The sequence below is a fragment of the Procambarus clarkii genome, chromosome 71 (assembly GCF_040958095.1).
Source record: "Procambarus clarkii isolate CNS0578487 chromosome 71, FALCON_Pclarkii_2.0, whole genome shotgun sequence".
Taxonomy (NCBI): domain Eukaryota; kingdom Metazoa; phylum Arthropoda; class Malacostraca; order Decapoda; family Cambaridae; genus Procambarus; species Procambarus clarkii.
The window spans coordinates 14420741-14441274 of NC_091220.1; the positions used below are offsets into that span (position 1 = coordinate 14420741).

At 37.6% G+C, this 20534-nt stretch overlaps 2 protein-coding genes across 2 annotated transcripts; one reads left to right on the forward strand and one right to left on the reverse strand.

The window, feature by feature from the left end:
- Window positions 1-4186: 4186 nt before the first annotated feature.
- On the reverse strand, window positions 4187-19729 carry LOC123745668 (E3 ubiquitin-protein ligase TRIM32). The gene is made up of 3 exons (XM_045726471.2): window positions 19570-19729; window positions 10455-11286; window positions 4187-4948 (listed from the first exon to the last, which is right to left on the reverse strand). The coding sequence occupies exons 2-3, from the start codon at window positions 11277-11279 to the stop codon at window positions 4799-4801; spliced, it is 975 nt and encodes a 324-aa protein (XP_045582427.1). The 5' UTR covers window positions 11280-11286; window positions 19570-19729; the 3' UTR covers window positions 4187-4798.
- LOC138356265 (cylicin-2-like) lies at window positions 12824-17590 on the forward strand. The gene is made up of 2 exons (XM_069312234.1): window positions 12824-12833; window positions 16992-17590. The coding sequence occupies exons 1-2, from the start codon at window positions 12824-12826 to the stop codon at window positions 17588-17590; spliced, it is 609 nt and encodes a 202-aa protein (XP_069168335.1).
- Window positions 19730-20534: the final 805 nt, after the last annotated feature.

A 20534-nucleotide genomic window follows, 5' to 3' on the forward strand; every position in this document is an offset into this window, starting at 1 on the left:
AGCTGCAGTAAAATAGTTAGCCAAACCCTAGGAATGATCAAGCGAACCTTTGACTTCAAGAAAAAAAAAAAAGTACTTATTCAACTGTATAATATAAGCTCTGTTGCTTGGATTATTATAATAATAATTATTACATTAGGACAGTTCAATGGATATATTTTTCCCTTTGGAGCAACTTTATTGGGAGGAAACATAATAATAATAATAATAATAATTATAATCATTTGGATTATTGTATCAAAGCATGGAAACTTCGTCTTCAGAAAGACGCAGTTGCTTTGGAGAAAGCTCTTCACCGGGCAAGAAAAAATCATTCCAAAACTAAGGTGACTCTCATACCAGGAATGGTTGAGGGCCATGGGGCTAACAACATTGCACACAAGACATGACAGGGCGAATCCCATCGAAACTTAAAATACTGAACAATTTGTAGGATATTGATACAGACAGCTACTTCAAAAGGTCAGAGGTAACACAAACAAGGCACAATGGTTTCAAGCTTAACGAGCCACAATGTTGGACAGAAAACATGAGATGCTTTTTGACCCATAGGGTTATAAACCCATGGAACTGCCTAATCTGTAAACGCTAAAACACTACTGTAGAGTATTTAAAAGTCCAGCTTGAAAAAATCATCAGGACAAATGGGGGGACATTATGCAAGCTGTCGACTTCATGTCCTCAACGAAGCTACTAGTGTTATTGACCCTCAGGTAAATTCAGGTAAACTCATGAATTACCTCCAACCCATAATTACTCAACAAAAATCAGCAACTAGAACAATAATAAATTCAAGTCCCAGACACCACTCTGCTCCCTTACTGAAATATTTGAACATATTAAATATCAAGTGTATGCACATACTCTCCAGTGTTCTCTATATCTATACAATTCTGAACTGCAATTCCAACCCTGAGCTTAAGCGTTTCCTAGAAAACTGTAACAGAACTCACGGTCATCACACGAGGAGCAAACATCTCTTTGATATTCCTAGAGTGAGACCCAACCAAAGCAGAACAACTACTGTAATGTTGCTAGAGCTACAGATTCCATCAAGTAATAGTCTATACCTACCATCTTAAAGTATCACCATTTTATTGTATTATTTGATTGTATTTCATTTTATTATTTGTTATTTTTCTTGAACTTTCTCAATTTTGTTAGCTTACTTTTCTCTTAGTATAAAGTGTTTACACCTTCAAATAAAAAAATTTCCAAATTATTTTAAGCTTTGTCCAAAACACTTTGCATAATAGTGGCTTCATTAGTTAGTGTTACTATTGTCTCCACACTTGTACATTACTCCTATATTCTTTGTACATACATTCTTTTGAGTACAAATTTGAATTTTGAATTTTAATTTGAAATAAGAGGGTCAAAAGGCAACCATGGACCCCCCCTCATGAACAATTCCAATGCAATGATATCTTTCCTTGCCACAGAGAAGGAGCAAGGAATTCAACCCTTTCAGGGTGAAATTAAAGGCTCGTGCCAAAAGATACAGTATCAGAATCATTAAAGAAAAGTAGGCCCTTAATGAAGGAAGAGATACCTGACAAACTGATCATGGCTGAGCCGCCAGAGGCAATAAAGTGAGCTGGTGGAAATGTTGCAGAGTCAAAAGCCAGATGCTTGTAAATGTCCACAGAAAAAAAATTGTATTGGGATCTGCACCACCTACTGCAGACAAGGACAGCCAGGCCTATATCAGAAAATTTGGCTTAGAAAGGTGATAACAGTCCAATAGACTGCTGCACAAGAAGTTGGTCCAGTCTAAACCGAAGTCCAAATTTGACAATGGCACACACCTACAGGAAAAATGACCAGAGTTCAGCAGGCTGTATGACAAAGCAATCGGAAACTAAAAAACCCACAAAACGAATACAATAAGCCACAAGGGTAAAACATCACACAGACTGGCTGGGTATATGTGAAGTATCTTAATGAAGCAAACACTGAACCTTTACCTCAAATTCGACTAAGTGTTTGAGGGTGTAAGCAACGACAGATTACAAAGATTCATGTACGCAATCCTAGTGGGCACTCGGCTAAAGTGCAAGACCCCTAATGACCAGAGTAGCAGTAGAATAGGCAGGCTTTTAAACATGTACAGACACAGCATTTGAGTCTCAGTGCTATTGTTTTTCCATGTTAACAAAAATGACTCCTCCCAAAAAACTTGCTCCACACGGAAAAATATATCTTTTGAATTGCCCCTGATGTGAAGCAACATGAGAAAAGTCAGCTCCTGGAGGGAAGGAGCCTGCAACTCCTCAGGATAGGTATCTCTGGTGGTGCAGGGATATGCAAGCCAATCCTTGAGAAAAGAATCCTGGCTCCGATCAGATCAAAATGGAATGCTAGGGTACACACAATGTGTGTGGTGTAAACAAAAACAATTTGATCCAGGGAAAGCCTGCACCACTTAGCTGAAAGAGAGAAACCGATGATGGGCCCAGCAGAGGCTACAGATGTTGAACGGGCTACACCAAAAGGAATAGTAATGAGTCAAGTTGCTCAAGTCTTATATGACCTGGGCTTGCCATCTGGTGGTGGCCAAGTCATGTGCATTAATCATTGTATTTACCATGCAGCAACTGTAGAGCATCAAACAGTAAATAGTGTTCTTGTGAACAACTCTGTCGTTGGCTTTTTGATGATTTATGGAAGCCGCAAGGTGTGGAAACAGAGCTGGTAGTGGCTCCCCAATTTGATTTCCTTATGTCTAGTAATGAATATAGTAACGATTTCTATACTCATGATTATGATTATAGTATCGAAGTGATTTACATTAAGATGTTCATTTATTGTGCCTATGCATTCCAGCAGGTTTTCCTAAGATTTGTGGTTGATCTCTTGATTCCCTGTTCCCATCGCATCATCAAGTTAATCAGATTCCAGCCCTGGTTCCTAGTTAGCAATAGAAGTCTCAGAGGTCTGGTATGTTTGTTAAGGCTTGGTGGTGCCTGAACAAAGCTCAGGGCACCTCTTAAAGCTCAGGACACTTCTCAAAAGTACCTTCCAGATATCCAACATTAAAATACATGACAGTATAGTACTGTATTGTAATACAGTAATGCATTTATCTGTACAATACCCGAGAAAAAATTTGCAACTCCCAAGAACTGAAATCTAGCAACAAATAGTAAGAATCTCCGTGGCGTAGTGGTAGGACGCTCGCCTGGCGTTCCGCGAGCACTTTTGTCCAGGGTTCGTATCCTGACCGGGGAGGATTTACTGGGTGCAAATCCTTAACTGTAGCCTCTGTTTAACCCAACAGTAAAATGGGTACCTGGTTGTTAAACGATTCTTCACGGATGTCAAATTAAGGGGAACATATGAAATTAAGGACTTGGCCGAAACACTATGCGTACTAGTGGCAAAAAAAAAAATATATATCTTTAAACAAATTGATGTTTAACAATGCACACCACAACTACCAATTCAACAACACCAGCTTGCAGCAGATAGATGAATAAAAGGACCTTGTAGTCAGAATTCACCAATCATTAAAATTTCCATAACAAATGGGAGCAGCAGTTATATATAAAAATTCCTAGGAATAGTAAAACAAAATTAAGACCAAGAAAAAGAAGGTAGTTGTACAACTGTATAATTTAATGGTGGGCACCCACTTGGATTATTGAATCTAAATGTGTGGAGACCTAATTGTCAGAAAGACATACAGTATCTGTTTTGGAGGAAGTTCAATGCCAAGCAATTCATTCCTGAGCCAAGGCAACTTTCATAGCAGGAACGGTTGAGGGTCACAGGGTTAACAGCACTGCAAACCAGACATGACAAGGTTGATCTCATTGAAACTTAAAATACTGTTTTGAACAAATGAGGATATTGATCCAGACCACTCCAAGAGAACAGATGTAACAAGATGCAAGTTTCAAGCTCTACAAGCCAATGCAGATGGAAAAACATGCTTTTTCACCCATGGAACTCAAACCTGTAAAGCCAAAACACTGGTGAACTTTTAAAAATCCATGCATGGATTTTTAAAAATACTATGCATGGTCATGGCTATGTAACAATGTAAGAACTTCTTGCATATAAATAAATAAAATTATTAGGACAAATGGGGGAACCCTCGACAAGCGGCTGGCTACCTGTCCTCGTCATGGCTACTAGAAAGAGTGACCTCCCCAGGTAAATTCAGGTAAATTAAAAATAAAGATTTATGTTGTCTTCATTTATTGGTAACTGGGTATGACATTAGAATTATATTTAATGTTATCTTCACAAATTACCTTTATTCAAATCTGCTCTTTCTGTTTTTTAACATTTCTCATATATGGAACTAGAATGAATGGTCTTTAATATGTTTGTCAGGCACATTAATTTAAACAAAGCAATGGTTCACATTAAATTCTTGTCCGCACCAATTGCAAGAATGGGTGAGAGCAACTGAACCAACTTTGGTAGTAAAATGAAACAAATACTATAACAAAATTGAATGCAGAAAAGGTATCTTTTTAATCCCTAAATTGCACAGCTATTTGAAAGTACTACATTGAGGTATGCCGTCTAAAAATGGTTAACAAATAAAATGGGAAAAATGCATATGGTGAATTGAAGCAAATAGTGATTGTAGTATGATATGAATTAACATTATGATCGAGCCAGCTAAGTCATTAGAACAATAAATGTGATACTACTATTTGCCAATTGTCACTCAGACTCCCTCACCTACATACCAGCAGAAGCGACTTGACAGTACAGGTGTAGTGTCTTCATTAGATTCTATAACGCTCTTCAATGAAGTCGTCTTTGGTGTTTTTTTTATTTTTTATTTTGCAGGGATATTCCTGCGCAGGCCCTTAAGCACTGGCAGGCCCACTGAAGTGTTGCTTGTTTCTGTGGTTAATGGCGAGTCAGCTTCCTCGGGGTTTGTGAGGTGTTGCAATGAAACCAGTGCAGCATCCATTGTTACGCATGCCTATAAGGGAGAAATATTTGGTAGTCAAGTGTATGATGTATCAGCAAATTAGTTCACATCAAAAAATGTAAGTGACAACAAAGCTTCCCATTGTCAGGGATGGAAATCATGTAAAAATGATTGAAGAGCCAACAAGTGACCTCCCCCAGGATGCAATCCCCAACAGTCCTTTAACTCCTGGGTACCTATTTACTACTAGGCAAACAGAGGCATTAGGTGTATTAAAACATGACCAAATGTCTCCATCTTGCAAGTGACTTAGACCAGGACATTTAGATTGTGTACTTGACTCTACTGACCTGAACTAAACTGTCATACTCCCCAGGTTCAGGGGTAGTGAAACTCCCGAAACCCTCTCCAGGTAAGCCCCACCAACTCAGGTCATGTAATATAAACCTAGCACTGTACAAAACTTCTAAATCAATGCTGCTGCATAAACCACTTATATGCAACTTCAGCTAGCTCATTTTTTTTTTACATTGAATCACTGCAACTAGTTTTCTGTCATTTAACTTTTAAAATCTAAACTTCCCTTTTCTTATTTCAAAATCAGAAGCTATACTAGTACTATTACCAAAGCCTTCTTCTTCAGCCTCTGGTTTTCATCAATTTAGTCCTTTCTGTTACTAATAATAGCCTTAACACCTCTTACCAGGAAACTCACTGGCAATAATAGTCTGTGTAGTTAGTTGGTTTACAACCGTATGGTCCCAAGTTCAATTTCCCGGTATGATGAGACATTTGGGCATGTTTCCATATACCTGATACATCTGTTCACCTAGCAGTTCTCACCAAGTTGTGCTTGTGGGGGTTTGACCAAAGATACCTCTTTGATTTAGCCTCTCAACTGTCAATCAACTCGTGTACAGGTTCCTGAAGGAACCCGTACACCAGTTGAAACAGTAAATATTTATTTATTTATTTATTTATTTATGCATATACAAGAATGTACATAAGGAATGTGAGGATACAAATATGGTAATTACAGTCTTGTAAAGCCACTAGCACGCGCAGCGTTTCGGGCAGGTCCTTAATCTAAGAAAATTTAAGGAGGTAAATACTTGCAAAATTTATAGACAAAAAATGATAACAGATTACATGGAATGAAAAAAAAGATGAGAGAAAATTATAGGTACAGTATATTAAAGCACATAGGTAGCTATGATTGATTGCAATGACAGCTTAAAATGGTAGTTGACAACAAATTGGTAGGCACAATACAGCAGAAACAATATAAGATTGATTGCAATGACAGCTTGAATGGTAGTTGACAAAAAATTGGTAGTCACAATACAGCATATGGCTAGCACATAAAAGAAGACAGCAATGAACACAATGATAAGGTTGTTTGATATTACATAAAAATTAGGAGATTGGGTAACACTAGGTACAGAGCAAATTTAAAGCTCAGTGTAGGAAACTAAATAGATGAAGTTAGGTACTTTTTGGTTTTGCTTTTAAATAAGGCAAAAGTTTTACAGTTTTTCAATTCACTAGGGAGTGAGTTCCATAGACTAGGTCCCTTAATTTGCATAGAGTGTTTACACAGATTAAGTTTGACCCTGGGGATATCAAAGAGATATTTATTTCTGGTGTGGTGATAATGGGTCCTATTACATCTGTCCAGGGAGAGTTTCAGAGCATGGTTTGCATTTAAGAACAGGGTTTTGTAAATGTAGTTGACACAAGAGAATGTGTGGAGGGAGTTAATATTTAGCAAGTTTAGAGATTTAAACAAGGGAGCTGAGTGTTGTCTGAAAGCAGAGTTAGTTATTATTCTGATAGCAGATTTTTGCTGTGTGATGATGGGCTTAAGGTGGTTTGCAGTGGTAGACCCCCATGCACAGATACCATAATTAAGATAGGGGTAGATTAGTGCATAATATAGTGAGAGGAGAGCAGAGTTAGGAACATAATATCTGATTTTGGAGAGTATACCAACTGTCTTAGAGACTTTCTTAGTTATGTGTTGAATGTGGGTGCTGAAGTTGAGTCTCTTGTCTAGGAATAGGCCAAGAAACTTGCCATCATTTTTATTACTGATGTTAATGTTGTCTATCTGTAGCTGAATTGCATTTGATGATTTGCTTCCAAATAAGATGTAGTAAGTCTTTTCGATGTTTAATGTTAGTTTGTTCGTTGACATCCATAAGTGGACTTTTTTTAATTCATTATTCACAACATTATTTAGTGTATGTGGGTTGAGGTTTGAGTAGATAAGGGTAGTATCGTCAGCAAACAATATAGGTTTGAGAATATTAGAGACATTAGGCAGATCGTTTATATATATAAGAAATAGAAGAGGACCTAAGATGCTGCCCTGTGGCACTCCAACGGTAATTGGTAGAGTGGAAGAAGTTGTATCATTGATGGTTACATATTGGTGTCTGTCACTAAGATAGGATCGGATGTTGTCAAGGGCAAGGCCTCGGATTCCATAATGCTGGAGTTTAAGTAAGAGGTAGTTGTGATTAACAGTATCAAAGGCTTTTCTTAGGTCAATGAAGAGTCCAATCGGAAACTCATTTTTGTCAAGGGCTGAGTAGATAATGTCAAGGAGACTAATGATTGCATCATTGGTACTCTTTTGGGACCGGAAGCCAAACTGGCAGGGGCTGAGTATGTCGAATTTTACGAGGTAGGAATAGAGCTGTTTGTAAATAATTTTTTCAAATATTTTTGATAGGTCCAGTATCCACGAGTTAGGCAAGTGTTGTGGGTTGCAATACGTGGAAGGTCAGTCATTGGTTTAAGGAGGCCTCAATAAGCCAGTTAATAGGCTTCATGTTTCCAACCACCATCCGCTTTCTATCAGTGGCACAGAACACCCTATCCATATAATTAACCAGGGAGTCCCCAACTAGTTAAGATAATAAACATAAATATAATAAATATCTTGCAATAATCCTCAAATTATGCTAAAATGTATCTGTGGATAACCCTTAAATTTACTTTAACTGTACCTATTTTTTGTTTTTTTTTCATCAAATTATACAATGTATTATACAATGCTATACAATACATATTTATACAATGTATTTTTTTATACTCTCTTACAATGTATGTTTATACTGAACAAATCCACAAGGGCCATGATGAGGGTTTGAACTTACGCCCGGGGATGATCCCAAACGCTGCCTTAGTTGACTGCGCCACCACATGGGAAAAGAATTGCAACCAGGAGTTCTACTGACCTCACTCGGATCCTGCAGCCTCTCCGAGACACAAACCAGGGTTTTACACAATTCCCACATGCACTCGGGCTCTATCAACAAGCTGTTCTAAAACAACTTGTTGATAGAGCCCGAGTGCATAAGGGAATTGTGTAAAAGTCTAGTTTGTGTCTTGGAGAGGCTGCAGGATCCGAGTGAGGTCAGTAGAACTCCCGGTTGCAATTCTTTTACATTGTCGTGGCGCAGTCGACTAAGGCAGCGTCTGGGATCATTCCTGGCATAAATTCAAACCCTCATCATGGCCCTTGTGTATTTATTCATTTGATATATCACACTATTAGGATTTCTGTGTGTATGTTTATACATTTATATATATATATATACAAGAAGGTACATTGGGTTTGTGAGAATACATTGGGTAGTACAGTATTTACATTCTTGTAAAGCCACTAGTACGTGCAGTGTTTCGGGCAGGTCCTTAATCTAGCAGATAATTTTAAGTAGGTAATTTCAATCAGAATTGATAAATGAAAGATACATTACAAGAGAAAAATGAGATGAGAGAGATAAGTAAGTATATTAAAGCACATTGTTATATTAAAGCTCTGATTGATTACATTGACAGCTTGATTAGTAATTTAAACAAGATTAATAGACACCATACAGCAGATTGACAGCACATATAAGACAGCAATGATCACAATGGTAAAGAGTCTAGTACATTCTTACAATGTATTTTTATATTTTCTTACAATGTACCTGTAATTTTTTTTTTTTAATTTTGCTAGAAATTATCTTCTTAAAATTATATGTTAGATTAAGGACCTGCCCAAAACGTTACGCATCCTAGTGGCTTTACAAGAGTGTAAATCTTCAAGTCTCTGTACTCTCATAAACACAATGTACCTTCTTGTATATAAATAAATAAATAAATAAATAGTCATCTACTCCTCTACCCACCTGCGTATAAAACAAAATGAATCAATGTATTTGATGAAATTTCACAGAAACTGCTAAGTCAGTATAACTCTAAATGATAATGGTTCTAAATTACCTCTTGACAAAATAACTGATAAGGTTCATTTGTCAATAGAGTTGCCTCTTAAAGAACAACCCACCTCTGTAAACTTGGGGAGTGTGCTTAAGAGATCATTTGCTACTACTACTACAAGATCTGCACCTGTGGCAGCTGCAGACTGGCTCATACTGGAACCCTTCTATGCTCACCACTCAGAAGGGATCCGGCATGAGCCAGTCCTCCTAGTGAAACCATCCAGCTGTACTCTCCCTATGTAATTACACAAGTCATCATAATAAACTTTATGTTAATCTGGAAAATTTGTATGGAAAATTTGCTACTTACAAAAATTTGTTATTCGAAACTTTCTTTCACACACCACTTTTCCACTGTATGTTAAGTCTGAATTATTTATGACAACTATACTGTTCTCTCCTTTGGATGGTATTTATTTGTACCTCCCAGGTTAACCAGTATTAAGATTAAAAAAAAAAAAAAATTAATGTTGCTTCCATATATTTGCTTGAGAAAGCAGGCACCAACTAATTTAAAAATTCTTCTACTTTATCACAAGACAACATTACATCAACAATCACATTTCAGGGAAAAGCACTCCCAAAATCCAATTTTTCCTATTCTTGCTACAAAATGCTTTGTACATATACATATTACACCATTCAAAATATTCTCACCTCCATTGACAGAATACATATTCTTCTATTCGTGGTTTTGTTTCACAAGAGTTATTATATATATATATATAACTTCAATATATATTGGCGCCCAATCATTCCTCCCCGGCCAAGTCACTCTTGAAGTGCCAGGCGAGTGCCTTACCAATGTGTCACAGGGACTGCATATATTTTGTACATGTCTCCAGTCATTACCAGTATCTGTACTATCATTTTTGGAGGTGAAATTGCATAAGAAAACACTATGCAGAATGTAATTTTTACTTAGAAGGAAATGAAATATCAGATCATAAGGCCTATGTTAATTAATTATATATTCAGGCAATATTCTAATGCAAGTTAACTGATTTTTAAATGTTAACAATACCTATGTCATTTAAAATATCTTGTGTCTTTTAATTAATCCCCTTTTTTGCCTGTCACTGAATCAGCCTTTCTACCTCACCTTTACTTAATAGATTAAATAGGTCTCACCTTTTAAATAACTTTCTAATATTACCCAAGGGTAGGCAAATACATACAAATATCTGTATGCTTTCAAAGATTTCAGTTGCTAATTTCCCTTTGTGGCAGACAGTTTCTAAATACTGTACCCATATGATTAAAATACTGAATAGAAATACCTTTTTGCATGTGTGCAGTATCGGGAAGTCTAGATGATCAGCAAGATCTTGGTTCCTGTCCTTCATATCCTTCAGAGATGCCAGCAGCTCCATTACTTCCTCAACAGTCTCAGCCTCCTCAAATTTCTGCAAGCTATCTTCATAATACTTCTTCGTGTTGTTAATCATTGTTTGCTTGTCTGGGCACTTCTTGATGTCCTCTTGAAGACTGTCCAACAAGTCCTTGTACTTTTTGCCAATTTCTTCCATCAGTGAGATGTGTCTCTGAAAAGTCTCACCAGTTGATTTTAAATCAGTGTACAGCTCCTCAAAGTCTGCCAACTTGCTTTTGCACAGCTCTATTTCTGATAGGAAATCACGTTTTCCATTTTCCTTCATATTAGCCAACTCTTTTTTTATCGAGATGATCTCGCAGGGTTGAACGTGATCAATGATGGTACAGTCACGACATACCCATATATCACACCTCTTACAAAAGAATACTTTGTAACAGCCATGGTCTGAACACATCCCTGCATGCAGTTGTGGCTCATAGCTGATAGTACCTTGTGATGACAGCAGTGAGATTGAAGAGTCTCTTTTTGCTGACATCCTGTCACTGAAGCTGTTTTCAGCCAAGACCTGAAGGGCTTGCAGGACACCATAACTGATGGGAACTTCGCTCAACTCCTTGTCCCCCTCATCAGCCTGGCACACAGGACAAACAAATGCCATGTCCTGCACCATGGACCTCACACACTCTATGCAGCATGTGTGGCCGCATCTCAAGTTCCTAGGCTGATGAGTAGTTTCATCATAATGATTGGAGCATGATACACATTCCATGATGTATCTGTAAAGGATAACCAAAATTAACAATGGGAGCTGCACTGATAAAAAAGCCAACCAAATAGTATTATAGTCAAACGAACATTTTAAAGAAATAAAAAGGGGGTTATTCAACTGTACAACTCTCTTACTAGAATAATCAGGCATGTCAAACATGCAGCCACGGACTCCACGCGACCCTTTGCAACGCACATGCAGCCTGCACAACTGTTGTAATTTTTGTACAATGTATTTGTAGCTGTTACATAGAAGTCTATGTTGCCATTTAAATTTTGTTCTTTTGTTAAACTACTTCATTACTTTGCATTCATGAATGTAGCTAGCTGCTAAGCCATTTGTATGTACATTGTATGTTTCTAAGTTTAAGTAAGAAAAATATTCTACAATAATTTTTATTAAATGACTTCAATTAACTGTCGTGTGTGGCCCTCATGACAACATGAATGTGACCCATATGGTCCTCGGGAACCCTCAGTTTGACATGCCTGACCGATTCAAGATTACTGTATCCAAGCATGGAGATTTCATAGTCAGAAGGACATATCTGCTTTGAATAAAAATTAACATTCAGTGACAATAATCATCCAGAACCAATTTAACTCTCATACCAAGAAAGGTTAAGAGCCACAGGAGTAACAACACGCCACACCAGACATAATTGAACTTGTTGACACTTTTAAAATACAGTACAGAATTGAACAATTTGGATTTGTTAATCCAGATTACTTCTTTAAAAGGTCAATTGTGACACGAGGAGTATGGCTTCAAGCTTAAGGGGCCCAGTGACAGAAATTTTAACAAATATGAAATATAGTGAAATTTTTTTAAACAAATCTCCCATTATTTGGCATCAGTGTCGTGAAAAATGTCATCCCAATATGTTAAGAAATTATTTTTTTCATGAATTTTAAACAAATAAATGTGTTCACGATGGGAGGCAACCGGTACTGATAATAACAATAACACCTCCTATTTACTGGCAATCAGGGATAAAAAATGCAAGCACCTGTCCAACGCACATAGAAGACAAAGTAGTAGTAATTAAGGAGGGGGTCTACAAAGTTGATATGCAACTGGTGCCACCTGGAGGGCCAGATTTCACACATTGTGTTCGTATGTTATTATGCTGTATTTTATTATACTGTATATCATATAATACATTGCCCAAGGGCAATATTTCTTATGTCCCAATGAACAAAAAGCTGACAACCACTTATTTTTTTTTAAGCACTCTACCCATTTGCCAGCCGGCCAGTCACCAACCCACAAACAGCCAATCTGCCTTTCCATCCACTTGCACCACCCACCCAAACACCTACCAGCCAGTAAACTCACCATCCATTCCAATGCTCTCCAAAATATGACTTAAAAAGTTACCAACATTTTAATACCTCCGTATTTAACAGAGCCCGGATTTAACGACCTGGATATAGTTCCGTATAGGTCATTGAGTGAATGCATAACAAAAAAACCAAAGAGACTTCTACCTCTACCAGTTGATGTTTTAGATTCAGCTACTCTGAATGAAAGTTCCAAGTAGCATGGGCTATGGTGAGCCCGTAGTGGACTTAACCTATACCTGAAGACACCTGGGATACATACGTATTTAGGAGCTTTCTCAAAACTCAAGTGTCAGATAGACCTTAATTGTGTCAACTTTGTGAAAGAGAAAACATGCATTCCTATTTACCTGAGGGCCACTAACACTCAAGTGACCTCGATGAGGACAGGAAGCCAGCAGCTTGTCGAAGAACATGTCACAATTTTTTTTCAGGGTAGATTTTAAAATTGAACTTTTAAATGTTTTGGAATTTATGGCTTCAGTGGGTAGGTAGAAGTTCAGGGTAAAGAATCAACTCGACAGTTCATGGTAATGAATCAACACGATATATTATATATTATTATAGTTCAGGGTAAAGAATCAACTCAACCATTCTGGATAAAGAATCAAACGACTGTTCAGGGTAGAGAATCAACTCAACAATTCAGGGTAAAGCATCAACTAAAGAGTTCTGGGTAAAGAATCAATTAAAGAGTTCAGGATAAAGAATCAATTAAAGAGTTCCGGGTAAAGAATCGACTCGATAGTTCAGGGTAAAGAATCAACTAAAGCCAGCCCCATATCCCAGCCACATATCAACACATATCTCTCAGGCAGCTATCCAAACTCTCTTCTCCTTTCACCAGTCAGTCCGACAGATGTTGTGTCCATCATACACTCACTAAAAACCAAAGCTGGGAACATCAGTGAAATCCCTTCCATTGTATACAAGAGCGCCTCCCATGCCCTTGCGCCACCTATAGCTCTGCTGTTCAACAAATCCCTTGAGTGTCATACCTTCCCTGATATCCTTAAAAAAGCAAGAGTAACGCCAGTTCATAAAGGAGGTAATCCGGCAGACATAAACAACTAAAGACCAATATCGAACCTACCCATTCTATCAAAAATATTTGAAAAAATTATCTACAAAAAGCTCTACTCCTATCTCGTAAAATTCGACATTCTTAGCCCCTGTCAGTTTGGCTTCCGCTCTCAAAAGAGTACCAACGATGCAATTATTAGTCTCCTTGATATAATTTACTCAGCCCTTGACAAAAATGAGTTTCCGATTGGACTCTTCATTGACCTGAGAAAGGCCTTTGATACTGTTAATCACGATTACCTCTTATGTAAACTCCATCATTATGGAATCCGAGGCCATGCACTGGACTATATCCAATCCTATCTTAGTGATAGACACCAATGTGTAGCCATCAATAATATAACCTCTCCCATTCTACCAATAACTGTTGGAGTGCCACAGGGCAGCATCTTGGGACCTCTTCTATTTCTTATATACATCAATGATCTGCCTAATGTCTCTAACATTCTGAAACCTATTTTGTTTGCTGATGATACTACCCTCATCTACTCCAACCCCAACCCACATATATTAAATGATGTTGTTAATAATGAACTAAAAAAAGTCCACTTATGGATGTCAACCAACAAACTAACACTTATAATAATAATAATAATAATAATTTTTATTTAGGTAAAGGTACATACATAAAGAGATTTTACAAAGTTTGTTGGCTTTATAGATAGAGCTAGTACATACAATGCCTAAAGCCACTATTACGTAAATCGTTTCGGGCAGGAAAAATACTAATGACTAAAGCTTAAAACTAATGGGTAAAAAGAAAAAAATGCGTTGAGTACAAATAAAAATAGAGGTAAAAGAGGGGGGAACATTGTTGAAAAAGCAGCACAAATACAATTTCAAATTATTACAGAAAATTACATTCAAACAGCGTTTTGAAAAAAAAAAAAAAAAAAAAAAAAAAAAACATACATGGGTTGACAATAGAGGGGTAAGGTAGGTTACAGGGAATTTATTAGGTATAGCTTCGTTTTTAACTTAAACTGGTTGAGAGAGGTACAGTCTTTAAGTACAGACTTACAGACTTAACATAGAAAAGACCTACTACATCCTATTTGGAAGCAAATCTACAAATGCAATTCAGCTTCAGATAGACAATGTAAACATTAGCAATAAAAATGATGGAAAGTTTCTTGGCCTATTCCTAGACAACAGACTCAACTTCAGTACCCACATACAACACATAACTAAGAAAGTCTCTAAAACAGTTGGTATACTCTCCAAAATCAGATATTATGTACCTAACTCTGCTCTCATCTCTCTATATTATGCACTAATCTATCCCTATCTCAACTACGGTATCTGTGCATGGGGTTCAACCACTGCAAACCACCTCAAGTCCATCATCACCCAGCAAAAATCTGCTATCAGAATAATATCAAATTCTGCTTTCAGGCAACACTCAGCCCCCTTGTTTAACTCCCTAAACATGCTAAACATAATCTCACTCCATAAATTCTCTTGTGTCAACTACATTTACAAAACCCTGTTCTTAAATGCAAATCCTGCTCTGAAACTCTTCCTGGACAGATGTAATAGGACCCATTATCACCACACCAGAAATAAATATCTCTTTGATATCCCAGAGTTAAACTTAATCTGTGTAAACACTATGCAAATGAAGGGACCCAATTTATGGAACTCACTCCCTATTGAATTGGAAAGCTGTCCAACTTTTATATCATTCAAAATCAATACTAAAAAGTACCTAATTTCATCTTCATAGTTTTTCACTTTTTGCCTTAAAATTGCACTGTATCTATTGCTATCCAATCTCCCAACCTTTATGTTCCCAATTTGAACATCTTTACCATTGTGATCATTGCTGTCTTCTTATATGTGCTGCCAATCTGCTGTATGGTGTTTATTAATCTTGTTTATCTGTATCTTTTGCTTCCCAGTCTCCCAATCTTTATGTACCCAATCTGAACATCTTTACCATTGTGATCATTGCTGTCTTATATGTGCTGTCAATCTGCTGTATGGTGTCTATTAATCTTAAATAAATAAATATGTTTATTCAGGTAAGGTACATACATACAAGTGATGTTACATTAATGGATTGATATATAGGTAGAGCTAGTACATACAATGCCTAAAGCCACTATTACGCAATGCGTTTCGGACATGAAAAACATTAATATCTAGAACTTAATACTAATTGAGCATAAAGAATAAAAAGTGTTGAGAACAAATACAAATAAAGATAAAAAAAAAGGGGGAACATGACTGAAAAAGCAGCACAAATACAATAGGTTGACAAACAGTGTTGATTAAAAAAAATAACAGACATGGGTTGACAATAGAGGAGTGAGGTAGGTTACAGGGAATTTATTAGGTAGTGTTTAGTTTTTATCTTAAACTGGTTGAGAGAGGTACAGTCTTTAACATGGTTGGGAAGGTCATTCCACATTCTGGGTCCCTTGATTTGTAGAGCATTTCTAGTTTGATTAAGTCGTACTCTAGGAATATCAAAACTGTATTTATTTCTGGTGCGGTGCTCATGGGTTCTGTTACAACCTTCAATGAAGCTTTTGAGGTCAGGATTGGCATTACAGTTCAGCGTTTTATATATGTATAATACACAAGAGAGAATGTGCAGTGACTTAATATCGAACATATTCAGAGATTTGAGTAAGGGTACCGAGTGATGTCTGGGGCCAGAGTTGGTTATTGTCCTAATAGCAGCTTTGTGTTGGGTAATTAGAGGACGTAAATGATTTTGGGTAGTAGAACCCCAAGCACAAATACCATAGTTGAGGTATGGATAGATGAGGGAGTAATAGAGAGTAACCAGGGCAGGGCGAGGTACATAATATCTGATCTTAGAAAGAATGCCAACAGTTTTTGAAACTTTTTTTGATATATTTAGAATGTGTCCCTGGCCTCTTGTTTAAATGTGTCTTGTTTAAATTACTAATCAAGCTGTCAATGTAATCAATCAGAGCTTTAATATAACAATGTGCTTTAATATACTTACTAAGCTCTCTCATCTCGTTTTTCTCTTGCAATGTATCTTTATCATTTATCAATCCTGATAGAAATTATCTACTTAAAATTATCTGTTAGACTAAGGACCTGCCCGAAACGCTGCGCGTAATAGTGGCTTTACAAGAGTGTAAATACTGTACTATCCAATGTATTCTCACAAACCCAATGTACCTTCTTGTACATATATAAATAAAATAAAATAAAATAAAATAAAGAGTTCAGGGTAAAGAATCGACTCGACAGTTCAGGGTAAAGAATCAACTAAAGAGTCCAGGGTAAAGAATCGACTTGACAGTTCAGGCTAAAGAATCAACTAGAGTTCAGGGTAAAGAATCAACTCGGACAGTTCAGGGTAAAGAATCGACTCGGACAGTTCAGGGTAAAGAATCGACTCGGACAGTTCAGGGTAAAGAATCGACTCTGACAGTTCAGGGTAAAGAATCGACTCGGACAGTTCAGGGTAAAGAATCGACTCGGACAGTTCAGGGTAAAGAATTGACTCGGACAGTTCAGGGTAAAGAATCGACTCGGACAGTTCAGGGTAAAGAATCGACTCGGACAGTTCAGGGTAAAGAATCGACTCGGACAGTTCAGGGTAAAGAATCGACTCGGACAGTTCAGGGTAAAGAATCGACTCGGACAGTTCAGGGTAAAGAATCGACTCGGACAGTTCAGGGTAAAGAATCGACTCGGACAGTTCAGGGTAAAGAATCGACTCGGACAGTTCAGGGTAAAGAATCGACTCGGACAGTTCAGGGTAAAGAATCGACTCGGACAGTTCAGGGTAAAGAATCGACTCGGACAGTTCAGGGTAAAGAATCGACTCGGACAGTTCAGGGTAAAGAATCGACTCGACAGTTCAGGGTAAAGAATCGACTGGACAGTTCAGGGTAAAGAATCGACTCGGACAGTTCAGGGTAAAGAATCGACTCGACAGTTCAGGGTAAAGAATCGACTCGACAGTTCAGGGTAAAGAATCGACTCGACAGTTCAGAGTAAAGAATCGACTCGACAGTTCAGGGTAAAGAATCGACTCGACAGTTCAGGGTAAAGAATCGACTCGACAGTTCAGAGTAAAGAATCGACTCGACAATTTAGAGTAAAGAATCAACTCGACAGTTCAGGGTAAAGAATCGACTCGACAGTTCAGAGTAAAGAATTGACTCGACAATTCAGGGTAAAGAATCAACTTAAAGAGTTCAGGGAAAAGAATCAACTAAAGAGTTCAGGGTAAAGAATCGACTAGACCGTTCAGGGTAAAGAATCAAGGTACGTAATCTTACTGCGGCTGACAAGCCTTAACACCAAACGAAGTGTGACTGTATTTACCTATTTGTGCTTGCGGGGGTTGAGCTCTTTGGTCCCGCCTCTCAACTGTCAATCAACTGGTGTACAGGTTCCTGAGCCTATTGGGCTATCTACACTTGAAACTGTGTATGGAGTCAGCCTCCACCACATCACTGCCTAATGCATTCCATCTGTTAACTACTCTTGGCACTGAAATAGTTTTCTCTAACGACCCTGTGGCTCATTTGGGTACTGTACTAAAGTTTCCACTTGTATCCCCTGTAAGAATGTGTGCTAATGATGGCGTTAGACTCGCCAGAGGGAGCTACATACCTGTAGAGGGTTTTGAGAGCTCTTCTACTCCCAAAGCCCGGCCTTGGGCCCAGCTACCAGACGACCACAGAATATACTGGGGTCCCGGTATTAGTCAGGTTCGTTCTCGACGCACAATCGAGATTTCCGGGTTCGAATCCCGGGCGGGACAGAAATGGTGTGACACATTTCCTTTCACCTAATGCTCCTGTTCACCTAACAGTAAGTAGGTACTGTACTCGGGAATTAGTCAAATCAAATCAAATGTTTATTTAGGTTAAGGTACATACATACACGAGATTTTACAAAGAGTGATGGATTTATAGATAGGGCTAGTACATACAATGCCTAAAGCCACTATTACGCAAAGCGTTTCGGGCATGAAAAACTTAAATGACTAAAGCTTAATACTAATTGAGCATAAAGAATAAAATGAAAACATGGAATGAAAACATAGCTGAAAAAGCAGCACAAATACAATTCTGTCGACAAACAGCGTTCTTTAAAAAAAAACAGACATTGGTTGACAATAGAGGGGTAAGGTAGGTTACAGGGAATTTATTAGGTATAGCTTCGTTTTTATCTTAAACTGGTTGAGAGAGGTACAGTCTTTAACATGGTTGGGATAAGGTCATTCCACATTCTGGGTCCCTTGATTTGTAGAGCATTTCTAGTTTAAGTCGTACTCTAGGAATATCAAAACTGTATTTATTTCTGGTGTGGTGCTCATGGGTTCTGTTACAACCTTCAATGAAACTTTTGAGGTCAGGATTGGCATTACAGTTTAGCGTTTTATATATGTATAATACACATGAGAGAATGTGCAGTGACTTAATGTCTAACATATTCAGAGATTTAAGTAGGGGTACCGAGTGATGTCTGGGGCCAGAATTGGATATTGTCCTAATAGCAGCTTTGTGTTGAGTAATTAGAGGACGTAAATGATTTTGGGTAGTAGAACCCCAAGCACAAATACCATAGTTGAGATATGGATAGATAAGGGAGTAATAGAGTCACCAGGGCAGGGCGGGGTACATAATATCTGATCTTAGAAAGAAGCTTGTTGAGTCAGCTTGTTGTGGGGTTGAATCCTGGGCGGGGGTCAATAATTCGACCTTGGGATGGTGGTGAGGGGGCGCAGCCCCTCCTCCGAATAGACCATACGTTTTAATACTAAGTGTAACAAGTACAATCCTGTCTACAAGCTTAGTACATAAATACACTTAAATCACGCTACACACGAATGAAAATCGATAAAACCAGCTGTGCCTTACCAAGCGATGATGCAAAACGGGAGTGGTGGTGTCTGTAGATGTGTTCACTACACTAAGGTAGGTTTGGTAGTGATGAATACCTTCACAGCGGCCGGCACGCGTCCCTGAACACGTCTCCTTCCTGTACCGACTACCCTGTATCGATCCTGTACCGAACTACGTCGCAGTTGAATTTTTGTCAGTCCTATAAATTCTTTGGCCTAACACTGTGAGTGGCTTCGTAAGGATTTAAATTGCACACAGACGCTGTTATATATATATTTATTTATTTATTTATTTATTTATTTATTTATTTATTTATTTATTTATATATATACAAGAAGGTACATTGGGTTTGTGAGAATACATTGAATAGTACAGTATTTACAATCTTGTAAAGCCACTAGTACGCGCAGCGTTTCAGACAGGTCCTTAATCTAACAGATAATTTTAAGTAGGTAATTTCTATCAGAATTGATAAATGATAACAAATACATTGCAAGAGAAAAATGAGATGAGAGAGCTTAGTAAGTATATTAAAGCACATTGTTATATTAAAGCTCTGATTGATTACATTGACAGCTTGATTGGTAATTTAAACAAGATTAATAGACACCATACAGCAGATTGACAGCACATATAAGACAGCAATGATCACAATGGTAAAGATGTTCAGATTGGGTACATAAAGATTGGGAGACTGGGAAGCAATAGATACAGATAAACAAGATTAATAAATACCATACAGCAGATTGGCAGCACATATAAGAAGACAACAATGATCATAATGGTAAAGATGTTCAAATTGGGAACATAAAGGTTGGGAGATTGGGTAGCAATAGATACAGTGCAATTTTAAGGCAAAAGGTGAAAACTATGAAGATGAAATTAGGTACTTTTTTGTATTGATTTTGAATGATGTAAAAGGTGGACAGCTTTTCAATTCAATAGGGAGTGAGTTCCATAAACTGGGTCCCTTTATTTGC